This window comes from Phyllostomus hastatus, unplaced genomic scaffold, assembly GCF_019186645.2.
Source record: "Phyllostomus hastatus isolate PE091 unplaced genomic scaffold, TTU_PhHast_1.1 phas_scaffold_129, whole genome shotgun sequence".
Taxonomy (NCBI): Eukaryota; Metazoa; Chordata; class Mammalia; order Chiroptera; family Phyllostomidae; genus Phyllostomus; species Phyllostomus hastatus.
Genome location: NW_025334009.1, coordinates 2,857,048 through 2,884,355, shown reverse-complemented (window position 1 = coordinate 2,884,355; position 27,308 = coordinate 2,857,048). Strand labels below are relative to the sequence as shown.

Sequence of the window (27,308 nt, the reverse complement as noted above, 5' to 3'; positions counted from 1 at the left end):
GCAAAACCTGAAGGGCCCCGTCCTCCGGAGCCCCCGACACGCATGTTCCGTCCCGCGTCTTGGCCTCTGCTGCAGCCCGTCCCGGCGGGTGTGCAGTGGTACCTTGCTGTGGTTTTGATTTGCATTTCCCTGGTGACTCAGGAGGCTGAGCATCTTTTCAGGGGCTGTTGGCGTGTCTTCTTCAGAGAAGTGCCTCTTCGGGCCCTCTGCCCGCTTCTAGACCGCGGTCGAGTCTCTGGGTTGTTTCCGTCTACGTCGTAGTTTCAAACTCTCCATAGTGAACATAGGTACAGAAATATTCGGCATTTTCATGAAAACTTTACAAACCATACTGTTTTTTCTGGGGCGGGGAGAGAGTCATTTCCTCTCCTTTTCCCGCTTGAGTGCCCCAGAGACCCTTGCAAAACTCCAACCGCCACAGACGACCCGTCACGCGGCTTCCCAGACCACGTTCGTTCTCCCAGCAAACAAGCGAGCACCAGTGTCTTCCCTCCCCCCGCACAGGAGGGGGGAGGGGGACGGGTGGAGGGTGGGGGAGAGGCCTGGGCCTTAGGTGTAGCCGAGGCTGGCTGTCCCCAGCTTTGTGGCTGCAGCCTGAGGCTGCCACCCCTACCTAGCGGCCTGGGGATTCATCCCCGAGGTCCCCACCTCGACGCCTTTGCTAAGATTCCTCCAGGAAGGGAGGGGCCCGTCTGCAGCGGAAGGAACCCCTGGGCCCACGTCCAGCCACATCACAAGACTGGATGGCCGGCGGGACCAGCGTGTCGCTGGCTTCCCCAGCCAATGGGAGAGGCTGCGCTGGGCTCGTGTTCTGCTGCGGTAGCCGGGCCAAACAGATGGCCTGGGATAAACAGGGTGTGTGGGGGGGGTGGCTTCTCGTGGCCTCGGCCTCCCTCTGGGTCTTGGAGACGGTGGCGGGCGCGGCGACGGCCGCGCCTGAGGAAGGGGCCGCCATGCGGTGCCGCACACGGTCGTGCCGTGTTTCAGCAGTGGAACTCGGGTCCACACCAACCCGTGCGACACCTAAGTCAGAGGGAGGGGGAGCCGCTCCAGCCGGAGGGGCTGAGACTCCCAGAGCCACCCCACCCCACCCCGCCCCACGTGGCCCCTTGGGGACCTCTGGGTCCCGGGAGAACACGCCGATCCGGTGGACACGTGGTATTTATATGAAACCACTTGGGAGCGCAACACCCTCTGTCTCCGCGAGCCTTGAGGTGGGATCCAGAGGCCCCAGGGAGACCTGGCCGCGAGTCAGGCTCCAACCTGAGACACTGGCCCCACTCCACGGAGCCGGGCCGCCTCTGGCTTACCCCTCACCGGCCAGTGCTGGGGACGCGGCCGGAGCTGGGGAGCCGGGCCAGGGCGGGGTGGCCGGGGGGCCTGGGGGGGACAGGTGCTGCAAAGGCTGGTCTCCCAGCGAGCCCCGGGCCCCTTCCAGTTGGGCAGCCCGAAACTCAATCTTACCCCCCCTCCTCCCTCCTTCCCCCCTATCTGTCTTCCTCCACCCGCACCCACACCCCCATCAGAGCTGCCTGGCCACACTGGGCCCTGCTGGCCGTGGCTGCTGCCCAGGCCCTGCCCCAGGCCCCGCTCCCTGCCCCCTCTTCCAAGAGAGCTGTGGGAGGAGAAGCAGCCCCCACTCTCCCCGCCGCCCCAGACACTATGGTGTGGAATTTCCTCAAACCCAGATTGCGGTTCGCAGCACTGGAACCCCGCGGGGCCCTCCCTCTGCCCAGGAGAGGCCTGCGGGGCTGGCTCTTCCGCTAGAGGAAGGGCCCGTCACTGACAGGGCCTGGTCTGTGGGGCCCGGGGGAAGGAAGCAAATAAAGGAAGAGTCGGGCAGCGAATCTTACTCTGACCTTCAGTCACCTCTGTGCGCCCTGCGGGCTGCTTCGAGGGGTAACTGCGCTAGTGCCCCCCACCACTCAGCCCGGAAGCGAGGGCTCTCTCACCCGCACGGCGGGCGCGGCACCGCAGGGGGCAGAGGTGGTTCCCATAAGGCGCTCAGCCGTGCCTGGCATAGGAAAGGCACTCAAAATATGGTAGCACAGTTGCAATTATTACTACTTGTACTCCTGTTATTATTACCATGGCTTACTCAACGAGAAGCGCAGTGTGGCTTTGAAGTGAAGCATAGAGCCAAACCGCCTAGGTGTAAGGTCCAGTCCATTGCTGGAGCTGTGTGACCTTACGCAAGTCACTTAACCTCTCTGTGCCTACATTTTGTTAACCGTATGGGGGGGGGGAATTGATTCCATCCACCTCATGCGGCTGCTGTGAAAACTTACTGTACGTGGGGTGCTTTGAAGAGTGCCAGGCAAGGAAATGGTGAGTGATACTGTGGTGTTGGCTGTTAAGTGAGAGTATCAGTATTATTATTATTATTATTATTATTAACCAGGCTCTGCGGAAGCCTTCACCTTGGACCCTGTTAAAGAGAGCAACAATCCAACACACCCACCATCCCACTAGTGGCTCAGTGACGCACAGGCTGTGTGACCTTGGGCGCACTACCGCCCCTCTCTGAGCCTGGTTTTGTTTATCTACCACCAACTGTGAATTACAGTAGTTCTCCCACAGTACTTCCAGGCTGTTAGGCTTCGGTAAGGAGCGATGGCCCGTGGGAAGCTTCTGGTTAATCAGGCCCCAGTCCCTCGCCCTGCCTAAATCCAGCTCCCCACCCCACCCCACCCCGCCCCACCCCTGCGGGCCAGCGCTCCCTCCCTCCCTCCCTCGGATTCCCTCCTGCTGGGCGTGAGCGGGGGCCACCAGGCCCTATTCTGGGGGCCGAGCGATCCCGCGGGCTTGCCGTGCCCAGCTTCCCCGGGGATCAGGTTTCTGCTGACGCGATGCCAGGCACGTCTGCTTCCAGGAACCGGCAGCCGCTTTTAGCCTCGGGCCGCACATGAAAGGCTGCAGTCGGAAACGTGACGTTGTGTCAACAGGCGAGGCGGGTCAGCGCGGGGTGAGACCATCCCGGCGGGCCGGGCCGGGAGGTTCACGCCCTGTCTGAGCCCCGCCAGATCCCGGGCCTCCGCTCCCCTGCCTCCTCTGCCTGCCTGCCTGCCTGCTGCCACCGGGCCCGGGGCCCCAGCCCAGCGCTTCGCCCCCTCGCACTCACACCCCTCCCCCGTGAAACAGAGGTCCTCTTTGTCCCCAGCTCCCTCGGAGCCACTTGGAACCCGCTGCCACTCGGCGAGAGGAAGGTCAAGGGCAAGCCAGAAGCAGCGAGGAGGCAGAGGGACAGCTGCCACGTGAGAGGCCTTGGACGGGGCAGACGGCGGCAGGGGGATTCTCCACTGACGATGTGTCGAACCCTCAAGACTGTTTTTAGTGCAGGTCGCTCCAACCACTTCCTTCTGTCCCTGCAGCCGTCCGTCCCCTGCGCCGGGGCCCCGGGGGGACAGGGGCGTGCAAAGCGGGCGTGCTCTCGCTTTCCACCCTGAGCTCCAGCCCCAGCACAAACCTGACTCGTTTGGGTTTTACCTAGAAAAACGGTCCAGCGATTCACGCAGGAGTTCGGGGGCTTGTCGGGCAGGAGGTCCCGGGAGAAGGAGGAACTTACAGACTGGCCTGTGCCTGCTACCGGACCCCGGAGGGGGCTCAGAGTCCCCCCTTTCCTAGTGAAAAGCAGGCGTGTCGCTAGGGAGGTGACAGACCCCCTGTTGGCCGATGAGCCCACCCGAGCACCCCCTGCCTCTGGGCCCCGGGCTCCTTCCAGGATACCAGGCTGCCTGGGGACAGCCGTACCTTCTAGACCTTGCTGTCTGCCCACAAGCCAGGCAATGATCCACTGTTGCCTGCTGGCTCCTAGGAGACAGGGAAGGAGACATCTGAAGCCAACAGTCAGGACAGGCAGGTGGCATCTTTGCCTGGCTGGTGACTGCCCGGGGCGGGTCCCCTGCCCCTCCTGGGTCCAGACAACGGAGGGTTCTGGAAGACTGGGGCACTGTGCGGCCTGGAGCCAGGTACCGGCCACCCGGGAACAACAGGACGCCTGGAGGAGGCAGGCGGGCGGGGCCCCCACGGGCTACCTGCCGGCTCCCACTCCTGTTCCCACGGAATTTTTTCCTTCTCAGAAGAGCCCTTGACGGAGGAAAGGCAGCCTTCACTCACGCAGAAAACGCCCATGGGGAGGAAGTCCAGGAAGGATGTAGAAAATAATTATGGGATGTTGCCTTCGGCAGCTACGAGACAGGATATGGCGAATCCAGGAGACCTCGCTGGGCTCGGAAAACCTGGGCCGCTGGGGCAGGGCCCGCGGGGGTCACGGCTGCGCAGCTCCCCGGGGCCCACCCGCCGCCGCGCTCCTGAGACGCCCGGGCCCCCGCCTTCACTCTTGGCTTCCCCTAGGGCCCGAGTCCTAGGGACCAGGGCCCAGGCAGACCCGGGGCCGAAAGTCCTTTCTGGTTAACTGTGGAAGGAGGGGTCGGGGTGATGGCAAACCTCTAGCAAGGGGTTGAGCTGAGAAAACAAAAACGTACACAAATATTTACCTGCTAAACTGACTTAGCCTTTCCTGTCGGATGGAAGGCGAGGCCGGGGAGGGGGAGAGAGGCCAGGGGACCAGACGGGAGGGGAGGGGAGGGGAGCACCTGGCCACCTCTCACCACCGAGCTCCTGGACAACACGCAAGGGACCCTCTTTCTCTTCCACAGGAAAAGGATTATTTTATTAAGTACTTTAAACAGCTACTTGACATTGAGTCATAGATAAAAATATTTACAATTTCACACCTTCAGGAAAGCTCCAAAATATAAACACGGTACCTCTCCCTAGAGAAAAAAAAAATTCCTTCTTCTCTGCAAAACCAGGAATACATTCATTTTTCTCGCTTTGTACAAATAGACATCTAAAACAGCTTCCTTTTGAATATATTTATATAATATATAGTTATAACCGTTTTACAAATAAAGGCAACGACTTTATACCAAAATAAAAAGAGGAGAGAAGCGAGAGGGAACACGCGGCCGGCGGTCAGGCAGGCAGAGTGCATTCTAGAAGCTGGTGCGGGGCTGGCTGGACGAGTCAGGGACAGGGACAGGCTCTGGACCAAAAATGGAACTTCTCTGAAGGGGGCAGAACCCCTCCCGGCGAGGGGGACCCTCCCCACGCCGCCAGGCGAGGGGCATCAGCCTGCAGAGAGGACCTGGTTAAGGGGCTGGCGGGGCCCTTGAGAAGCTAAGCCTGGCGAGGAGCTCTGGGGTAGAACTGAAAACAGGGTCTAGCTTTGCTCATTGAAAGGAGCCGTTTGTTACCCCACTGGGTGCACTCTGAGACGGCTCAGACCTTCGGGGCCGCACCTCTCAGACCCTGGCGAGCTGCCCTGGACGGACGGCAAGACTGCTCCGAGGCGACACCTTGAAACAGGTGCCCGAGGCCCCAGGGGCCTCCTTCCTCCTCCCCTGACAGCTGGGCTGGTCAGGGACCCCTTTCAGTTCCCCAGGGAGCTCACTGCTGCCCAAGCCCAAACACCCGGGGAGGGAACTGCATCCTCTCTGTTCCTTGGGGCAGGGGTGGGGCACAGACCTGGGGGAGCCTCCCCAAACCGCTGCCAGCTAGGCCAGCGCTGACCCCCTCGGAAAGCTCCATCTGGCGGCCCTCTCCCGGGGTGGGGCAGGCCGGTGAGTCACGGGTGGCAGCAGGAGGGAGCGGGGCGGGGTCGGGAGCGCAGACTGGGCGCTGCACCCTGGAAAGCCCTTTTCTGAAAGTACCTTTTTCTCAAAGCCACCGACCTGGCTCCTGACGTGGAGGCTGACTCACAGCCCGAGGCTTTGAAGCTTTTGGAAATCCAGCTGATTCCTATCAGGGGGTGGGGGGGGTCCTTCTCCGGGTGGGGAAAGGCCCAGAGGTGCGCTTCCACCCCCAACACTCCTGCCGGCGGGCGCCCCTTCGCGTGTCCCCTGGGCTGCAGCCAACACACGGCGCACACGCCCCCACCCCCCCATTGTCTCCGGCCTCGGCCAGCCTTGCACACGCCGGAACCATCTCGCCGTGCTCACACACACACTTTTTGGGGGGCAGGGGGGTGGAAAGAGGGTGGCAAGCGAAGCAGTGGGACCCCCTGAAGAGTTTAGTCTTTGGTTTCTAAGTGTAAAGGGGGGACCTGCTTCAGGGCGTGGAGCAGGGCGGAGGAGTCCACGGCCGGGTGGGGCGGCGAGGGGGAGGGGAGTCTCTGCGGCAGCAGCAGGGGCCCCGCCGAGATCTTGTCGGGGTTCATGAAGCCGGAGAGGGCCGCGGCGGAGGCGTTGAGGCCCTGGTACAGCAGCGGCACGGAGGTGGGGTACCAGCACTTCTCCAGCATGGGCAGGTAGGCCGTGGCCGTGGGCGGGATCAGGTAGAAGGGCAGGCAGAAGGGGGGCTGGTGGGGGTGCGGGCCCAGGAACGGGGAGCCCACGGGGTCCCCGCCAGCAAAGCGGCCCTCCTCATCAGAGAGCTGCATCCTGCTCTTTTTGGTGGGGGGCTCTTCCGACTCCTGCTTGATGGCCCCGACCCGCTCTCCCGCGGCGAACCTGTGCCCGTGGTCACTGTTGAGGTAGGGCCGCTCGCCGCGCGGGTCGCCCTTCTCCGACTCGCCCCCGTAGCCGCTGTCGGTGTCCGTGTCGCTGCCGCTCTGCTCCCCGCCGGAGTGCGCGAAAGTCCGCTGGATGACGGGCACGCAGTTCTTCCCGGGGCCCTCGGAGCCTCTGGCCAGGGCGCCGGGCTTCTCCTTGAAGTCCGCGGCCTTGGGAGCGGGCTCCGGCGCCTTCCTGGGGGGCGCCCCCTGCAGCAGCTCCGAGACCACCCGGTGCAGGTGGGCGACCAGCTGCGAGGACTTCAGGTCCCGAGCGTTCTCGTGCTTGGCCAGGTACTGCAGCACCTCCCGGGCGCACGTCTGGAAGCCCGAGCAGAACATCTCCTGGCCTGCCTCGACGCTTCTCCCCGACAGCTCTCCTGGATCGACACAGAGGCAAGGGGGGGGGGGCGTGTCAGGTGAGGCCCGAGCCACCCAAGGCCCCCAGCTGCACCCCTTCTTAGGTCGCTTGCTCCTCTGAGCCCCCAACTCCGAGAGTAACGCGAGCAGAGGAAACGCGAATAGCATGCAGAAGAAACAATCGAGTAAAAATCTCCCACCATCCTGCCACCCAGAGACACAGTGAGTGCCACGGCTGCAGAAGACCCCAGCGTGGAGGCAGACCACGACGAGGAGGGAGAGACACACTGTGTCCCCCTGCCCCCCCCCCGCTGAGTGTGCGGGTTGTCCCCCAAGTTTTCACTGGAGGCGACACAGCGCCCTCGAATGTCTCTGTGCCAGAGAGCTGACTCACAGGACCTCGGTCTCACTGCAGCGAGACGGGCGGCGGCCACCTGGCCGCAAAACGGGGGAAAGAACCAAGGGACAACGTCCCCTAGGGCAATCTTACTTCCAGTGACTTATCCCCGGGACAGACGTGCTGTCGTCTGCACACAGAGAGGCTATTTCAAAGCCTTGTGCCTGTATCTGCCCCACGGCCCCCCCCGGGAGGTTAGGCAGAAGAGATCAGCTTTCCGGGTTCAGCGAGGACCCGGCGGAAGCACGGGCCGGGGGGTTCGGGGAGCCTCAGCCCTCCAGACGTGGTGGGAAGGGCAGAGCAGGAGGGAATGGGGGTGAGGGGTGGGCAGGAGAGCCGCTCCCCAGCCTGTACAGTATCATCTGGAAGCAGCGAGCGGGGAGGGCGTGAAGGTGAGGGCGATTCTCTGGAAGGGAGCAGAAGCCAGTGACGAAACTCCAGTGGTTTCGCTGGGTTGCGCAATCCGCTGAGATACCCAGTGGCTATTCAGGGAACCACATGAAATGCGGGAAAAACTCCCCTGTCACTGGGCCAGGATCCTGCCACACACCGAGCCGGGCGGGGGCGGAGAGGCAGGAAAACACGGGGGCATGCCCGCGCTTCCTTCCCAGGGGAAGAGGGCTGAGAACCAACTGTGAAACGCCCACGGGGCAAACGGTAGGTGCCTTGCCATTGTGAAAGGGAGGGGGGCCAAACGCCCGGAACCCAGAAACTCTGAAGCCAGGAGGCCACAGCAATGTTTGATCATCTGACGAATGGGTGTTCCTGCCAGGTGGCACACAGCAGCATTCCAAATGAAAAGGCCTGACATTTTAGGGAGGATAGAACGGCGTCCCCCCCCCCGCCCCCCCCCGCCCCAAGCCGTGAACAGGCACGAGGCTCTCCCGGCAGGAGAGTTTCTCAGAGCAGCTGTCGGGCCCACAGGCTCTGTTTGTGCTAGAACGCTCCGGAGACGCCAGCCAGACACAGGCACTCACCGGCTTGCAAACCGCTCTGCAGGGCCAGGATTTTCTGCTGCTGCTGGTCGATGAGGTTCGTTAGGGCTTTCACGTGCTTCAAGGTGAGCTCAAGGACCACGGCTTTCTCCAAGTGACCCAAAGTCTGGAACCAAAAGAAACCTCCGTCAGCAGCAAGCTCGGACAGGTCCCATGCCCGGGACACACTGATGATTAGCAGCACTGAGAAACGTCTCCAAAGGGGGGTGGGGGGAAATACTCAGCGAGCCTATCCTGGCTGGCCACACTTGATTTTGAAAAACGACCTAGTCCTCATCGGAGCGCACACACCAGGAGGGCCACCTACGCGGGGAGGCCACCTGGAAGCGGCAGCCGCTGCAGGAGAAGGCTTTGGCAGGCCACCGCTCCAGCAGCCGCCGGCGGACTGCCCTCAGGGGAATCCGACCCAGCGAGCGAACACTTCCCTGCCCGGTGTCAGCCGGAGGAGGGACCTGGGCTGCGTCCGGCAGCCAAGAGGCTCTCCCTGACACCCTTTCGTACCCTGCAGGCTCATCCGGGCTCTTGGCTCCCTCCTCCAATACTCTTTTCTTTCCCTCTCCCCACCCCAAAGGCAGCCAAGCTCGTAAGCTGTTGGCTTCTGCTAAGGAAGGGCAGGCGTGAAAATCACATACCAAAACAAATCCTCTTATTTAAAAAAAAAAAGAGAGAGAGAGAGAGAGAGAGAGAGAGAAAAGGGGTTGAATAACATCCGAGTGCTGGTTGACTGAAGTCAAGAAACCCGGAGATCCCTGAGGAGTACCCAAAGGGAAAGTCGAAAACTCCCGCAAGGGAAGGCCCGCTGGCGTTGGAGCCAACTTGGAGAAGCCCAAGCGGTTCTCGCCTCATTTGCATGAGGGTGCCAGAAAATACCGGCGCTGGGGAAGGGTACCCCCACGCAAGAGCCACCCGGGCTGCGGGCTGGGACCCAGCCCTCTGCCCTGCAGTTCCCCGCGGGGCCTGCAGGCGGCGAGTGACCCCCGCCCGCCCTCTGGGCCGGGGAGCCGGCTTGGAGCGCCGCCAGCTTCTCACTTACTGTAAGTTTGAGATGTTCGGGCAGGAGATCCTTCAGCTGGGCGATGCACTCGTTAATCCGGTCACGTCTCTTTTTCTCGATGAGCCGGTGCGGCAGTTTGTAGGTCTCCTGCAAGGCGCACGCGGAGGCGGTGGGCACGGGAGCCAGGGGGTGAGAAGCCCCTTCCTTCCCTCCGCGCGGCGCGCGGCAGAGTCACACCCAGAACCACCACCTCCTGCCCCTGCCCCTCCGAGCCACTCGGTAGAGGCGCCGAGCCCGCATCTTGCATAACCCCTCCAGCCTCAGAGTGAGAAAACTTTTCTTGGAAACTCAGCGCGTGCTAGGGGCTGGGGTCTCCGGGGGCGCGCGGCGCTCTTACCTTGCTGTCTTCGCTCCGCTTGATTCCTCGCCTCGACTTGTACACTTGGTACATGTGGGCAAAATCCATCCTGCAGGGAGAGGGGCCAGGAAGGGTCGTGAGTTTGCGTGCGCCCCGGCTGCAGAGCCCGGCGGGCAAGAACCCCCAGAGGCAGCCGGAGCTGCTCCAAGCGAGGTCGGTGCGGATCGCAGGGCTGGAGTTGAGGCTTGAGGCGCCAGGGGTGCCCACTTACCCTGGTAGGTCTCCGGGTTCCCGTCCTGGCGCCTTGGGCAGGCAGGCGGGGGGCGGCTGCGCGCTGGGGATCCGCTCCATGGCACGGCGAGCCGGGGCCACTGTGCGCTCCTGTCTGCAGAAGGGCGTCGGGTGAGGACTGTCCTGGAGGGGCCCTCGGATCTCTCCCCGGCACGGCTTCCTCTGGGTCTGAGCGCCCTGAAACCCGCTGCGCTGCCGGGAGCTGCGGCTTCGAGGTGCTGCTGCTTCAGTTGGGGGCGTGCATAGTGTCTCCGCGGCCTCTGGCTCCGGCTCTGCGCACAGCCTGGCGGAGTGTGCTCCCAGTGCCTTCTGCGCCGTGCGAGCCAAGTGAATGAGAAGTGGGGCGGGCGGGGAGGCGGGCGGGAGCGCGGGGGGGCGGTTCGGGCGGGGGCCGGGGGGGTGGCTAGCCGCGGAGTCACGGAGAGGCTGCGGGCTGGGTTAAATGGGAGCGAGTGGGTGGGTTGGAGCTACGTGCTCCACCCTGTGACTCCAGGCACGTCTGGCCGCCGCCGGGGAGGGAAGGAGCGACCTGCCCGCCCTCCCCGGCTTCATCACATGAGGCTCACGTGTTGGACAACGCTCTCGCGGCTGCGAGGGGCCCCCACCCCCACCCCGGCCCCCAGGTGTTTGCGGTGCGGCTGCCTTTCCCCGAAGAGGGGGTGGCAGCGCGGCCGGGGTCCAGCGCAGCCGGGTGGGGGGCGCGGAGGCTGGAAGGGGAGCCCGGGGGCGGGTGGTAACGTGGGCGAACCTGCCCCAGGGAAATGAAGTAAGTTCCCGTCTCCTGGGAGGGGACGGAGGAGGACGGATCCGCCAGCGTCTGACTCAAGCCGGGAGAGGAATATCCCCTCGCTCGCTGCGGCCCAGCCCTCTTCCTCCTCCCCCGCTCGGCCGCTCGCAGGAACCGGCGCGCCGCGGAGGGAGTCGCCGGGCCCCCTGCCTTCCCCAGAGGCTGGGGTTTCTTCCCGTCCCGGCTTCCCTGCCCCCACTCTGCTGCCGGGCGTCCAGGAATTGCCCGCCGTGGGAGGGGCCGAGGGGCGGGGCGGATGTCACCCCATGGGAAGCGGGCTGGCGGCCAAGCGCCGGGGCAGCCGAGGCCGCCGGCGAGCACGCTGCGCGCACCTGACCGCGGAGGGAGTGCGCGGCGGCGGCCCCCGCTCCCCGGAGCTCCGCCGGCGGGAACATCCTACGGGCCGGGCGCGCGCCCCGGATGCCCCGGTGACCCCCCCGCCCCCACTTCTCTAGTCAGACACGAAGAGCTCCCGGGCGCAGCGCCTGGCGTCCCCTCCCTCCTCGGCCCCCTCCGGAGGAGGGCGCCCGGGTCGCCTCCCCTCCGGCTGCAGCGTTACACAACCGCGGCGGCGGCGGCGCCTGCCCTGCAGCGGCCGGGGCGGGACGCTTCACGTGGCCGAGGCTCCGGCCGCAGCGCCGCCGGCGCTGTGCGCGGCCCGGGGACAGAGCCCTGGGACGCCGTGTGCCCGCCGGGTCGGCCACCTCCGCGCCTGCCAGGAACTTGGCGGCGCTGTGTGCGGTCCGCGCGCAGTGCGGGGGGTTGAGGGGGTGGCGAGAGGGACGAGAGGAGGCTGTGTCCGCCACCGTGAATCGTCGCGTTCACTCGGTCTACACGCCTCGCTGGGCCCCCCACTCTGTGCCCGGCGCCGTGCCGGGGGGAGGGACACCGGGGACAGGCCACACGGATTCTGCCACGAATTTAGGGGAACCTCGGGGAGTCGGACAGATTGGGAAATCAGGGGAAGGCAGCCTGGGAAAATTATATCAGGGCCACTGGCTGGAAGAGGAAAAAAAAAAAACAAGGCTTTTTTTTTTTGCGGTTTTGTGGTTTTGTTTTTTAATTTTATTTCCTACGAACTGAGGTGCCTGGGTAGAGGAGGGGGGGAGAAGCCGTGGGCACAAAGGCCTCCTGGCGCCCCGGGCCTCCGCCCGCTGCGCTCAGGCCCCCGCCCCGCCACCCCCCCCACCCCCCCCCCCCCCTGCGCCGGAAAGGTCCGGCCTCGGTGACCTTCTCGCTCAGCCCGGAGGCGGGAGCCGGCCGAGAGGCCGAGGCCGCCGCGCGCGCCCGCAGCTGCAGCCGGAGGAGGGAGCCAGTGGAAATTCATGACTAAAGCGGGGCGGGCGGGGATTTCACTGACCTCCGCGCCGCCCGGGGCGCGGAGAGGTGCCTGTCAGCCTTTCCCACCGCCGGGGTCGGCCCGCCGCCGCCCTGACTGTGGGAAGGGCCGAGAAAGGGGGCCGCGGCTTGGCTGGGTGCAGACGGGCCCCGGGGAGGGGGGTGGTGCGGGGGCGGCGGGGTGTCACCTTCTGGCAGTGACCTTGACCACCTGGCGACTTGGGCTTTGCGCGTGGAGCGCCCTGGGAGTGGATTTCCTCCAGGTCGCTTTGGAGAGCTCCCGCTTCCTGTTTCTGTTGCGCGAGCGTCAGGCTCATTAGCAAGTGTGAGAACTGCCTGCTTTTCTCGCCGCGGACCGGCCTGACCTCACCGGGGGGGGGCCAGCGCCGTACCCCGCCCCGCCCCCGCGGCCCCCGTCCTGGAACGAGTTTCTGCTGGCTCCGGCCCGCGCAGCCGCCGCCCGAGGGGACCCCTGCCCGGCCGCTTCCTGCGGAGCGGGCGAGCGCGGCCTGCCCGGGGCTGGTGCCTTCACTCCGGGGCGACCTGCTTCCTGACGGGAGCGAAGAGCGGGCCTGACTGCGTCAGAGCCACTGTCCCCCAGGAAGTTCGCGCCCTGGGGAGCGAGCCACACGTGTCCCCCCAGCTGCCCCACCTCCCCGCTTCCGCGGTGCAGGGCCCCTGGCCACACCCTTCTCAGAAGTTCAGAAGTTATCGCTACTTCTTGCCCTCACCTGGCCTACCCCTGGAAGTCACAAAATATACTCATCATTTCCTATTTTGTATTTGCTCCACGTGCACCCCCAAACTTCAGGAACTAGGCCCACTTGACCAAAGTTCCGTCGTATCCAGACCGTATTGTTGTTCTGTTTTGCTTCTCTCCATGGTTCATGATCACTTTGATTAAACACAGTCCCTTGCCGGCACGCACCCTTCCACCCTGGAGACCCTGGTACTTTCCAGGTTGCCGCCTCCCGCGGCCGGGTGTTCAGTGCTCGCCGCGTGCTGAGTTCGGCCTGCCCCGCAACGCCGCGCGCTGGCGCGTGCCCTGCCCTCCTTGCCACCTTCCAAGGCCCTTTTTTACGCTTGTGTCCCACGCGCCAGGCACGGACCTAGGTACCCGGGAAACTGCGGCCCAGGGAGGTTCGGTCACCCGCCCCGGGCTGCGCCAGGCTGGCCTTGGACTTGGACTTTAGCCGCAGGTTTGCCGGGCTCCGCAGCTTGCTCTGGGTCAGCGGCGCCCGGAGCCCGGCCGGGCCGCGCAGGCTCAGCTCCCTGGGGAGCCGCGCGTCCTGCGGACGGAGAGAGCCCCCACTCCCCTCCCCGACCCCGGAGCTGGGCGACGTAGCTCTGGGCACGCCAGTATCCTTCTGCGCTGGGCAGTGCTGACAGCGGACAGCCCTCCCTCTGTCCTGTCACTTCTCAGTGCTGGGGAGCACGCATCGCGGACCAGGGGAGGAAGGACCAGTTTCTCTTTTCCTTCCCAGCGGGGCTCAGCGTTTGGCCCGCCCGCCGGCCCGCTCCACCGGCGCGCTGGGACCTCGAGGCTACGCTGCTGCCTCCTGCGCGTCCCGTGCCTCTCTCGCTCAGAGAGCGTGGTTTTTGCCTGTTTATGCAGCCGTCACATTTTTAAACCCCTTAATTGCCGAATGGACTCAGAGAATGTAGCTCATCCTGTATAACTCCGTCTAACATTGTGATGACAGTTTTTGTTGATATTTCATTCTTCTTTTTTGAGTTTTCTGACATGGCTTATACCGGTGAAATTAGCAAGTGCTAATGAAGATTTATTGATTAGAAGATTTATGGATTACAAAAGTGTTCTTTGGAGGAATTTAAAACATTGCAAAATATTTTGGATTTTAAGCTATGGTTAGTAGGGCTCTGGTAAACTTAAAATTTTTTTTTAAATAAATTATACTGTGTATCCTAATGCACTTGTCCCAGCTGTTAGAATTCATGGAGATGCTTTCTATGTATGGTTCCAAAATATTTTATTTTGGTACGACTTTAGAGAATTTGGTTTCAAAGTCAAGATTAGTTCCTTTAAAGCCCTATCTATAGAATGGTTGAATTGGGAAGATCATTTCCCTTTAAAATATGTCTCCAAAGCCAAAGAACTCCTATGCATGACCCATGGACATGAACTAAGGGGGGAGGGAATTGCTGGAGGGGGGGAGTACTAGGCAGAGGGGGGCGAAGGGGGGAGGTTGGGATAACTAATAACACAGTCAATAAAATAGACTAAAAAAAGCAAAGTTTTCAGAAAAGACCCATGAATAAACATAAGATTGTTAAATATGTTATAAAGCCCCCTGAAATCCAAAACCACGCTTACACTTGCTGGCTGTGTATCCCATCCCTAGTAAAAGGAGAGTGAACCTCAGGTTTGTTTTTTTTTTATCGCACGGGAAGAAATGTGTCATCGTGCATGACTACGCTCACACTCACACACACACACACACCCATGTACACGCAGTGCCTGGGCCACAGCAGGGAGCACCCACTGCCCACTCTTTCCTCCTCCCCAGCAACCACGGACCACTTCAGAAAAAGTTAGGCCACTGAGGAAGAAGCAAATCCCATGCACTTCAGGAAAAAAAAAAAAAAAGTCCCACCCAACAATACTTCCCCTGGATACATGCATTCTGACATTTTCCAGTCCAGCCAAACCCATTTTATTTCAGAAAACATCGATCTTGGCTTTCTAAACGGAGTGCACCCCGACCCCATACATCCTGACTGTTTGAAAACACGCCGGCCCCGGGCCCAGAGAGAGTGTTTTCACTCTGGCTCGTCCCCACCAGGAAAAGCCCGGTGGCATCGGCACACGGGAAGTCCTGCTAAGTCACGTGTAAAAATGCTGCGGGTCTTGGTTGAATTCAGGGGCACAGACGCCCCCGTTTGGGAGACCACGCCCAGCGGCGGGGACCAATGCGCAGAGCGTCCGGCGCGTGGCGCTGTGTGTCGGGGATGTGCGTGTCTCCTTCGTGGAGCTGAGGACGTTTCCTCTGTTGCTGGTGGGCCGGGACACTTCCTCCTCAGGGGACGCTTGTCCAGCGCTCTGTCTACACCCACGGAGACATCACGCCGGCTTCCTCTTCCCCTCGGTTACTGTGAGTTGCGCGTTTGCGTGTTAAGCCAGCCTTGAATTCCTGCAAGGAGCCTGTTGATCGTAGCGCGCTGTCCTTATGTCTTCCTGCTGGATTCGATGAGCTGACATTTCTGGAGGACTTCTGTCTTTGTGGCGGTGAAGGGTGTACGGCTGCAGGGTTTAGTTTTCTCGTATTCTCTGTCAGGTTTTAGCATCAGTACAGTAATGCTCACAAAGTGACTTGGAAAATCATTCTCTTTTCTAGAAGATTTCATGTAAGGTTGGAACTGTTTCTTTTTCGAATAGTAGCAGAAACTACCTGACTCGTGATCTTTTTTTTTTTTGGGGGGGGGTGAGATTTTTACTATGAACACATTTTCTTTAATAGTTATAAGGCTATTTAATTTTTTAAATTTTTTTTGGTGAGTTTTGGTAATTTTTGTTTTTCAAGAAATTTGTCTGTTCATTTAAATTTGTCAGTGTATTGGTATAAAATTTTATCTTTTTAAAAAATATTTTATTTATTTATTTTTAGAGAAGGAAGGGAGGGAGAAAGAGAGAGAGAGAAACATCCATGTGCAGTTGCTGGGGGCTGTGGCCTGCAACCCAGGCATGCGCCCTGACTGGGAATCAAACCTGCGATGCTTTGGTTTGCAGCCCAAGCTCAATCCACTGAGCTACGCCAGCCAGGGCAAATTTTACCCTTTTAATGTCTATCTAATCTATAACGATAACCTCCTTTTTCACTCTTAAATTTTTTTGTTACTTGGTGTTTTCTTTTGTTTCTTTTCTTGGTCGGCCTGCTAGAGGTCTTATCAATTTTGTTAATGTTTACAAAGATCCAAATTTTGATTTTGCTGATTTTCTGCGTCCTTCATTCACCTTATAGTTTCTCATTGTTCTCTTATTTTTCTTAGTCCCTTCCTTCTAGTTTTTTAGATTTAACTTGTCTGCTTTTTCTTATCTTGTGATGCGAGGTTGTATCATTGATTTTAAACCTTTTTTTCTATCATGAATATTGAAAGCTGCATTTTTTTCCCCTCAAAGCACTGCTTTCACAGTATTCCACAATATTTGGTTTTTGTATTTTTATTAGTATTATTCAGGTCAAAAATCTGTTCTAATAGCCTTTGTGATCTTTCTTTGATTCCAGGGTTCTTAGAAGAGTGTTGTTGAATTTCCAAATAGCGGTGAATCTTCTTTACCTTTTTTCTTTTGAAGAAATTAGAGCCACAGGAAGCTGCAGAAATCACACCGAGAAGCGCCAGGCGCCCCTCGCCCCGTTCTTCCCAGGGGGGACGCCCACACAGCTGACACACGGTGTCAAACCAGGGCGCTGACATGCGTACGGCCTCCCGCTTCCAGATCTCACTGGTATAAACAGGAACCCACCTGCGTGCCCACTGCCTAATTCTGCGCCGGTTCATGGCGTGTGCAGATGAAGGTAACCACCGCCGCCCAGATGCAAAGCTGTCCCACCACTACAAAGTCCCTCCCGGCCGCCCCTGCTGCTTCCCATCCCCTCCCCGCCCCCGACGCCCGCCACCCAGGCATCCGTGCCGCATCGCTGCAGCCCCGCCGCCGGAGCCTGTGCGATCAGCGGAATCTCGTGGTACGTGACCTGTGAGACGGGCTGTTTTCCCCCCGCTCAGCACGATCCTCGGAGACCCGGCTGCGGCTGCGGCTGCGTGCCGTCGCTGAGTGTCTTCCTCGGCGACGCGTGACGGCCCATGACAGACACCTGCCGTTGAGCCCCTCACCCCCCTGGAGAACGTGTGGGTAGTTCGATTCTTTCGCCAGAAACAACCCGACCGTGAGCACGGGAGGACGTGTTTTTGGGTGGACGGAAGCTTTCTTCTCCCGGATGAATGTCCGGGAGGATGACCCCTGGGTCCCCTAGTCACGTGGGGTTCGTTTTTTTTGTGGAACCTGAGCAACCGCATGCCAGGGCCGCAGTACCGTTCTGCGCTGCCCTCCGCGACGCGCGAGAGACCTCGTTTCTCCGAGTCCCCACCGGCCTCCGGTGTGGCCGGGTCTTTCCCTCCAGCTGTCCGCACAGGCGTGCCCTGCGAGCTTTTTGTTACGGGTTCCTCATGTACCGCTGCTGGGCCCGAGGATGCCCTCTGTAGGTTTTCATTCCTCGACCTGTGTTCAGACATCTGTCATTGCCCAGAGCGCAGTCTGTCTCGATGGGTGTTGCATGCGGTGTACAGAGAATGTGCGTGTACCCGCCATGTTGCCTGGGGTCGGTGTGGGCTGGTCGGCAGTGCCTTTCCCCCGGGCGTTGGGGAAAGGCACTGCCGACCCACCGGGGCGTTGGGTCGGTGTGTCCCATTGCTACCGACACAAGACTGTTTCAGCCTCTCCGACTCCGAGGGCAGGTTTTGCCCATTTCTGTCGGCTTTTGCTTGGCGTATTTTGGAGCTTTATCCTTAGTTTCATACATATTTAGGGTCAATCATATTCTGAAGTCCGCTTGGTCTGATAACCACATTGGATTTTTTGACACCTAGTGTTTGCACACTCTGTTTCCTGCTGCTGGGCTTTTCGACCGGCGTCTTCACAACGGGATCGGATATTTGTAAAAGGCATGTCGTTGGATCTCGCTTTTATATCCATCGGACGATCTCTGCCTCTTTATTGGCGGGTTTAATATACTCATGTCGTTCAGGTAATTATTAACATGGCCGCCTCCTTCCGCGTGTCCTGCGGTTTCCCGTCATCCGGTTTCACGTCCTGTTTGCAGGTCGTCGTCTTCGAGGCCTCTGCAGGGGGTGGTTCTCGGACACGGGGCGCGCACCAGAACCAGCGGGAGGGCCTGCTGGGCCGCATCTCCGGGCCGGGCCCCCCCAGAGCGACCAGTTCTGCGGGCTGGTGGCCGAGGTGTAAAAGGTGGTCCTCTCGGATGCTGCCGCTGTGCGTCTGGGGCCCTGCCGGGGGAGCCTGGGTGCGTGCGGCGCGTCCTCCAGCGATCCCAGCCCACCCTCACACGGGGTGCCCGCGGGCCGCCATGCAACCCCGTGGGCGTGTCGGACGGCATGGCAGGCCGTTCTGCTTGTTCCCCCTCCCCCCTTACGCTCTAGTCTCACACGTTGTTTCTCCATCTCTGAGTAATGAGGGGGTTGCATTAGGCAGTCAACAGTCTTTCAGAATGCCACCCACGGACAGACGGGCACAGGCGTCCATGCACCACTCTGAGCCACCGGTTCACTGTGGCGGACCCTCTTCCCGTCCCCCTGCGGCTCGGAGCTCCCGCCTGGGCGCCGTTCTGCGCAGCCCGGGACACGTGGGTTCGCTCCCCCTGGCGGCGCTGGTCGGCGGGAGGCGGCGACCTCCCGCTTCCGTCTGTCTGTCTGGAAACGTCTCTGTTTCACCCTCGTGTCGGAAGCCGCTCTGTCGCTGGGGAGGGAGCCGTGCGTGGCTGGCCCGTGCTGTCCTCTGACCACTTCGAAGATGTTCTGTGGCCTTCTGGCCTCCATGGGTTCCCCCGAAAAGTCACCTGTGATGCGTCCCTTTGACCCTTCATATGTTTGAGGTCCCCCCCCCCGCCCACGGCCCCTTCCCAGAGTTGGCGCTCGCCAGTGCTGCTCAGCAGTTTGGCTATGAGTCGGGAGGTGTGGTTTGTCTCCGTTTGTTCTGCTTGGGGTCTGCTGAGTTTCTTGGTTCTGTGAGTCGGTATTTTCCATCCGCTCCGGTGAGTCGTAGCCAATGGGGCGGCGGCAGTTTCTTGTGCGCCGTCGTCCCTCCGCTCTCGCTTCTGGGACACCATTTACATGTAGGTGGGGCTGTTCGCTGTGAGCCCGAGCCCTGGCGGAGGCTCAGCTTCCTCTGCCGTTGAGTCATACAATGAACGCGTTCTCAAAGCCGTGTGTGTTTTTCATTTCTAGCATTTCCAGATGGGTTTTTCTAGTTTCAGCTGCTTGGTTGAAATCCCCCGTCTCTCCGTGCCCATCGCCTCGCGTTCCATGAGCTCGGGCAACGTTTGCGTGCCGCAGGTGTGTTCTGGGTCGCGCGTTGACGACCTCGGCTTCCGACCGGTGCCCGGGCCGGCAGCTGCTGCTCCTTTTCTGCATTGACCACCAGACACATGTTCTCGCTTTTCCATAGGCCTTGAACCCTTTTATGTGCATGCCGGAACATCACGCAGGAGAGAAGAGTAGGGTACACAGTGAATGATATTTACCTCTGAAAAGAGCAAGCCCCTTCCTCCGTGACGGGCGGAGTCCGTGGGGCCTGAAAACCGACCTGGCGCCGGGCACGCCTGCGGCCCCAGCCTCTGGTGCGGTTCTCTGGGGCTCTCAGAGGCGTGGAGGGAGGGGCTGGACTTGCCCCGCAGCAGAGCCCGGGGCTTAAGCTCCGCGGAGTCTCTGGAGACCTGCCCGGACCCCCAGCCTGAGCCAGCAGGTGTGAGAACCGCCGAGGTGTCTCCCTGCTCTCTATGCCTCGCGGGCCCTCACACTCCCTGGGCACCCCCCACACTCCCTGGGCGCCCCAAGGAGCTCCCTCTGGTCAGCACCTCTGCCCGCCCCACCCTGGTGAGCTCTCCTAGCCCTTGTGGGGACTCCCGGCCAAGTTCAGGTGCTGAAGACACACCTGGGGCTGCCATCGGTCTGTCCGTGGTTCGGCCAAGGTCTCCCCCCCAACCCCCGCCAATCGCAGAACCATCCTCCTGCCGCCTTTCCACGGAGGTGAGTGTGGCGCGAGGAACCTCCCGCCCGGGTGGAGTGTGCCGCTCTCCTGGGCCCAGCGTGTTCGTGTTCTCTGAGCCCTCGGCCCTCCGATGGGGCTGACAAGTGGAGGGCTGACCGGGCTGACCCCGGTGTGCCCTGGTGGGTAGGGTAGAAACGAGACCCACGAGCAGAAGAACCCCAGCCCCTCTCCCCCAGGCTCCTGGCAGCCGACGGGTAGGAACTGAAAGTTTGAACAGTGAAGCCAGTCCAGGAAGCTGACAGCGTGGAGGATGGCAAAGGTTCGCATCCTGGTCTGTCAGATGGTGGGGGCGGGGCAGGGAGGGGGGGGGGAGAGAGAGAGGGGGGGAGGGAGGGGGAGGGGGAGAGAGAGAGGTGGAGGGAGAGAGAGAGGATGAGAAAGAGAGAGAGAGAGAGGGGGAGAGAGAGAGGGAGAGAGGTGCTCTGGTTGTTTTCCTCGGACCACGCCCGCTCGCTCATGTGTCTCTCAGGCGGCAGCTCGGCTCCCACGTGTCACTCTGCACCCCGATCCCCGGGACCCCCCGGGCTCTCCTGATCGCGCTCTCGCGTGTACTCGTCTGGGGAACAGGGGGAGGCGGTTTTGTTGCTTGGAGTGTGTGAGCGTCCGAGCCAGGCTGACCGATCATCGCGGGTTAACCCCGCAGGGCACCTGCTCCACGAGTCAGTGAGAATTGTTCAAAATGACCGCTGTGGGGCGTACCAACGGGGCCTTTTACCTGGAAAGCCAGTTGCTCTCCTAAGTCCCTAGTCCAGGCGTCTTCAGACGTGATCCACACTCCCTGTTTTCTCGAGCAGCACCCCTGTCTTTTCCTTAAGCGAGGGCGCGCCTGGGGCTGACCGCCTGCTAATTACCGCAATTTTCTCGAAAGAGTCGTGAAGACTGGGGGTTGGAAACTAGGTGTCGAGGTCCAGGAAGGCTGGGTGACACTGTTGGTGGGTGGCATCGGGGCTTCTGTGCGGTCAGACAGATGCCGCGAGAGCCCTGTGCAAGTGACTGACGGCCTCAGTTGGCCCGTCTGTAAAATGGGTAACGACAGCAGCAGCCTCACGGGGCTCCTGAGAGGATCAAACTATATAATGGGTTTAAAATGCTCATCACAGGGCCCAGCACATAGTAATGACTCAATTAATGTCTGCCAATACTATTTATTTTTATTGGTACAATGTCAGCAATTGCTTAGCACACCTGAGTGCTCAGTCACACAGGTGTGGGTTGGACATCAGTAGCAAAGCCTGAGTTTTCTTTGCAGAGTGTCCTGAGGGGGACCTGGGGTCCGGAGACCGGCGTGTTGGGCACACCAAGTGTGCACTGCTCTTTGGGACCAGCACGCCGGGGTTGGCTCCAGGGTCCTGCGCCATTTGGCCGGAAGCAGGGGATGTTGTGCCTTCCTGTCTGTCCCCAGCACAGGGAAGCTGTCCAATAACCTCACAGGCCTTTTTTGGGTCAAAATAAATGAGGAAAATCTTAAGTTCTAGATTTTTAAAAAAAGATTTTATTTATTTATTTTTTAGAGAGGGAAGGGAGGGAGAAAGAGAGAGGGAGAGAGAAACATCAATGTGCAGTTGCTGGGGGCCATGGCCTGCAACCCACGCATATGCCCTGACTGGGAATTGAACCTGCGACGCTTTGGTTCGCAGCCCGCGCTCAATCCACTCAGCTACACCAGCCAGGGCAAGTTCTAGATTTTAAGTATAAAATGAGATAAATAGATGATTCCACGGGTTATCAATGTAATGTTTACAAGAACCACGACAATGGAAAAAAAAATTAGACCCGCTTTAAAAGTATCTTCTCTGAGAATCTAAGAAAAGTGGAAACTTTTAGAATTGACCTGAATGCATTCATTCCACAAAGAGTTAGGCAGCCCCATGCTCCGCGGTGGCCTTGAGAACTTGGAGCTTCTGTCTACGTGGCGTGGAAACTTTTGACCCGCTCCGACAGTTGGCTGGTATTAGGAAAAAATGAACCGAAAGCTGCCTGACAGATAAGCATGGTTTGCTCAGACCGCTGACCTGCTGGCCCGCCGTGCACGCGGGCTGTGTCCGCTGCACCTCTCAATAAAGTTCAGCGGTCACGGGGATTTGTGGGAACGGAAGCCCAGAAAGATAGAAAAGCTGTGTTTGACAGAGCTCCGTGTCTCAGTGGCCTGACGCACACAGCACGAAACCCCGGCCACCCGACACCGTGAGGAAGCACCCAGGACTGCTCAGGTCTCCCGATGCACTTAGTCACTCACTATCCCACACAGGAGGTCGTACCCTTGTCTGTCCCACGAGGGCGGCGCATCGGGCGCTGCCTTGGTCTGCCTGGCCGGCGTGAGCAAGAGACGTTCATGCCCTCACGGGTTTGGAGGTCGGATGGTCAAGGTCGGGAGCGAGCGTGGCTGGTGTTGGCGAGAGCGGCCTTCCCGGCTCGTGGACAGCTGCCTTCTCGCTGAGTCCTCACGTGGCGGAGGGAGAGGAGGGGGGTGGGGAGGGCGGAAGAGCAAAGGAAGGAGAAGAGTGGAGTGAGCTTGCCATCCACGGCCTCTTCTCCTACGGGCACTGACGCCATCGTGCGGGCCCCCCCTCGTGGCCGCGGCTAACACGGATGACCTCCCGAGGACCCCCCCTCGGAGTGCTGTCGCCTGGGGGTAGGGCTTCAACATGCAGACGGCGGGGGGAGGGGCACACTGGTGCAGCGAGTGCCTCCGCAGCGAGTGCCTTTCTGCATCTGGACTGGAAACACAGGCAGTCCTGCCTCCATCCTCCTGGAGCGCGGGAAACAGGCCGTGAGTGGGTCAGTGCACAAAGCCAGTCTCCGAGCCGGGCGGCGGACGGAGGGACCAAACACGTGCCGGGAGGGAAAGGAAGGGGGTGAGAGGTGAGGAGGCCGCGGCCCTTCCGAGGGCGGAGCATTTCGGATGGGGCACCGAAGGTGAGCCAGGAGGGGGCCGTCGGCGGAGGGGACCGAGAGGGTGATGCCTGAGGCGGGGAGGGGCTCAGCAGGTTCTAGGACCAGGTCTAAGACCCCTGCGATGTGAGGGTCGTGACCGAGGGGGAGGGGCACAGAAGAGACCGTGGTGGTGGCCCAGGTACAATGGCTTCCCCCGCGGTGCAGCTCCTGGCAGCGCCCCCGGTGTCTGCTGGTGCGAGGCGCTGGCTGCGAGTCGGCCCAGCCGCCTTCCACGCTGCACAGTGTGGGCAGTTGGGCTTCCTCGGGCCGCTGTGCCTGCAGGGAGGCCCTCTGGAGCCAAGGCAGCACCGCCCGCCTGGGGTGACTCGGGAAGACTCACGGTGTGTGTGTGATGTGGTCACCAGCGGGGTCACGTGAGGCCAGGTCCCTTGCCCGGGGCAGGCTCCCACGAGTATGTCAGTGAGCAATGCTCAGGGCACCAGCCACACGGGCGGGGAGGGGCAGCGGTGTGACCCATGACACCAGAGCCTGGGGCCTGGACGCTGCCCCTCCTGAGCTGGGAAGCAGAGGAGCCCCCCCTCCCCCCCAGGGTGAGAACCCGGGCTGTTGCCTCCTCCTCCAGCCGGGACGCCCGGAGCCCAGCAGGCGTCGGGCACGAGACACCTTGTATTTTCCTGCAGGAGGGCCGAGCGGGCCTTGTCCAGAGCCCCGCAGGGGTGCCCGGGACGTCCCTGTGAGGGGGGACGGTGTCTGCCTCACGGGGCTCCTGCTGAGTCCCTGCTGCCTCCGGCCTGCCGGCGGGCTCAGCATGGGACCCCGCCTCGCTCTCCGCCTGCACCCAGATGGACGCACGGGCAGCGGGGCCCTGGACGGCTTGGGATCTCCAGGGCCCGCCCTTCATGGGGGGAAGGTTTAGTGACTCGAAGACTGGGCACGCCGTATGGCCCTCGTGGGTCCCACCGCCGCGTCAGGGAAGGTATTCGACGTGCGACTAGCACCCAAAGAGCTGGCTGAAAGGTGCGGTCACCGGAGGGAGAGGGGCGGACCCAATAAACCGCAAACACCGAAGACACAGGCAGCACGACCGGGCATCTCAGGCCGCAGAGCAGGGCGGCCGGCCTGGCTTCCCGGGCGCGGGTGCGGGTGGCTGTGCGTGGCCTGGAAGGACGGCCCTGCAGGGAGCGCAGTGGCCGGTGCGGCTCCGCACACGTGCCGTCTGACCCCTCGTGGGCCGGACTGGAACGTGGACGTGTGCCCCTCGCCTGCTGCTGCTGCTGAGAGACTCTCCCTAGATTGATAACCAGCAAATGGAGCCTGGTCTGTTCTCCAGCACGTCAGCGTGCACCGCCTGAGTGGGCGTGGCCCTGTGCCGAAGGGGCGCTCGGCGACCACCTCCTCTGCTACATCTATCTGGATACACTGGGTCTGCCCGGAAGACTTTCCACCGAAGGAAAAGCGACGGCACGGGGGTCAGCGAGGACCCAGCTCCTGCGCGTGTCCAGCGCCCCTGACCCGGCCGCGGCTGGGAGCCTCCGCGGACGGACGGCGCGGGAAGGCAGGCGTGGGAGCGGGCGGGAAGTGCCGGCAGGGCACGGGCTCTCCTGGACGGCGTGTTCCCAGGCGGGTCGCCCCACCCGGACTGAGTCATCAGCTCCTGGGTCAAACAGGACCTGCCGGCGGGAGGGGTGGGAAGGAGGAGCGGGTGCGAGTGGACAGCAGCGACGGCGGAGCAGAGCTCCCGGCCGGCCGGCCCGGAGCGAGACTGGGGAGGGGAGCCGGCCCCTCTCTGACTCACTCACCTCCGTCACCTCTGTCCCTCCTTCCCGGCCCCTCTTCCACTCGCTTGCTCGCTCACGCGCTCTGTTTGGTCGCACACAGGGAAGGCCCAGGTCACGAGGAAATCCTTTCTTAGCCTCCTGTTTCCAAGGCTAAGCCACGAGCAGCTTCCTGTCATGTGTGGGGCAGATGCGCCCCTTTGGACTTCCTCCCCCACCTCACCCCACCCCACCCCACCCCAGCAGCGCCCAGGGGCAGCCTGCCCTGCCCTGACCTTGGCTGGAGTACCAGGGGAGGCAGTGCCTCCAGGGCAGGCCGGGAAAGGACCCCCCACCCCAAAGCCCAGGTGGCCACTGTGATCCGTGGTGAAGGAGGCCCAGAAATGCTCCTTGTCACCTCCTCAACAGTGACCCTGGCTAGACGCTGCGTGTCAGGAGTGGCCACAGAACATCCCCACACTGGGGCCCCCAGAGGGCTTGTTTTGGGGCGGTGCTGGGCCCCCTTTCTGGACTGGGGCCCCCAGACGCACACTGGGGAGGCGCCCTCACGTTCGGGGATGTGCAAGTCATTTCCTGCCGGTGGGTGCTCTCTCCGGTGTGGGGCCCTGGGGTGGCGCGGCCGCCCCGGGGCCAGCCCTGCAGTTCATGCCTCCTTTCCGGCCTCCACCCCTGCCCGGAGGGGCCTGCGGTCGGAGACGCTTGGAGAACCGTCGCTCGCGGCGCCCGGGGTGGTCTCCCACTCCGTGGGGCGTTTGTTCCCGTGTTTACACACGGTGTGCGTGGCGGCCTGTCCGGACTCGGAGATTCCCGCAGGTGAGAGACCCTGCCGTCCTGTATCTCCCTGCACGCCCCGACTTCCCAAAAGCGTCTGACTGTGGGATTCTTTTTTTTTTTTTTAAAGAACTTACGGTCGTCTTCTGGGCCACCCAGGGAAGCGGGTTAGGAGCTGACCCAGAACGGCTGTGAGTGGAGCTTACTCATCAAAACCCTCTCTTTGCTGAGTAACTGCCTCCCACATCCGAATGGGGGCAGGGCGAGAAGGTTTGCCACCCTCCTGACTCCCAGGTGCTCCGTTTCAGCCAACACTGATTAGGCACCTACTGCGTGCTGGTAATACAGAGGGGAGTGCGGTGGAGTTCCTAGCCCCCAAGGGCCAAGGCAGAGCAAAGCAGAGCAGAGTGTGCAAAAAAAAGGCCCAAACACGAACTGGCAATTGCCTGAAGGAGCCACAGGGATAGGAAGGAGCTCCCAAAAATACCCTTTTGTGACGCCACCTCCAGATCGAATCAGCTGCTGCTGAGGGGGGGCGGGGGGGGGGAGAGCTATATATAATATTTCCCAGCCTTCCCGGTGACACCGAGCAGGAACTGCGCACGCGAGAGGTGCTCGGTGAGTACCTGTCAAACAGAGGGCAGTCGAGGGAAAATCTCACAACGCGATGGATGTTCATTAGGTCAGAGTATCTAAAAATACACTCAAACCAAAGGCCGCATCAGCTCCTCGTCTCCCCATCGGCAGAGCGGGGATGACGGCGCGGATTCAGCGGGGTGCTGGGGGGAGCGGGTTAAGTGAGGATGCGCGAAGAGCAGCCACTCTGTTGCCCAGCCTGTGGCCAGTGGCCGGTAAGTGGCAATTGTGCCCTGAGCTCTGTGTCCTGAGCGTCACCCTACATGGCGCACTCTGACCTGACACGGTCACTGCCGGTTTTCTGCGGCTCCAACGGCTCTCTCCTCGCTGAGAACGAGGCTGGGGTGGGTACATGCAGGCCCAGCACACGGCAAGATTGCACACACCCACCACACACACCCACCACACACACACACACACGCACAGACACTCCTCTCATCCCTGGAGGGGCACCAGCAGCGGCCCCCGGAAGGCCTGACGCCTCCAGTCTCCGCTGTGGAGGCACAACCAGGAGACAAGAGCAGGCCTGCTGGCTGCGGGTGGGGTGGGGCATGCCCACGGCCCCCCCCCACGGTGTCCCGTGTCACGCCAGGATAGGGCTCAGTCTGCGTTAGGCCCCTCAGCCGACCCCGTGGCGTGCTCCGGTCTCCGGGGCCTCCTGTGACTGGCTGGACGGCCTCACCGTCCCCACTGATCCAAGCGCCCCCTGAGAAGCAGCCCTGAGTCACGGGCCCTTGCTAGCCCCCCTACCCCACCCTGTTTCCTGCATCGGGATCAGCACCCCCACTACGGGCCGACTGGTGAGGTAGACTATTTTCAGAAACCTCTGGGAACGGGGCTCCGAGCGCTGTGTCTGCAAGCCCCCGGGGGACGGCAGGCAGGAGGCCAGAGCGGTGTGCGGGCACGGGGTCCCACCGAGCGGTGCTCACCCACAGCTGGCCCATGTCGTGTCTGCTGAGAGCCTGCACGGCCGTGAGAAGGCGGGGCCCTGAGAAGACAAGAAGGCGCTCCGCCGGAGTGTGTGCGTGTGCGTGTGCCCTGGTGCACGCACGCCAGGTGGTCTACAAAGTGCACGTGCCCTGGTGCACGCGCGCCAGGTGGTCTACAAAACAGAGCTGGGTGGTTGCCGCCAGAACTGGAAGCGGGGATGTGCGCCGTGGGCTCCCGGCCGTGACCTTGGCCTGCTCTGAGGGACGACGGCAGCCGGCCCCAGGGGGATGCGTCCTGGAGTCGTCTTGGCTGCGCGGTTTCGCTCGTCCTCTGAGCCGAGTGCCGTTCACGTGTCTTCTCGGCTGGAAGCGTCTGCGGCTGTGATCTCCCTCCGGTCCCGCCGCCGCCGGCTGCCGTGAACCCTCAC

At 61.6% G+C, this 27,308-nt stretch overlaps 1 protein-coding gene across 1 annotated transcript; it reads right to left on the bottom strand.

Moving 5' to 3' along the window:
- Positions 1–4,644: 4,644 nt before the first annotated feature.
- BHLHE40 (basic helix-loop-helix family member e40) lies at positions 4,645–10,275 on the bottom strand. Its single transcript, XM_045857369.1, has 5 exons — positions 9,929–10,275; positions 9,697–9,766; positions 9,339–9,446; positions 8,288–8,411; positions 4,645–6,933 (listed from the first exon to the last, which is right to left on the bottom strand). Exons 1-5 carry the CDS (start codon positions 10,006–10,008, stop codon positions 6,074–6,076), a joined length of 1,242 nt encoding a protein of 413 aa, XP_045713325.1. The 5' UTR covers positions 10,009–10,275; the 3' UTR covers positions 4,645–6,073.
- Between the last annotated feature and the right edge of the window lie 17,033 nt (positions 10,276–27,308).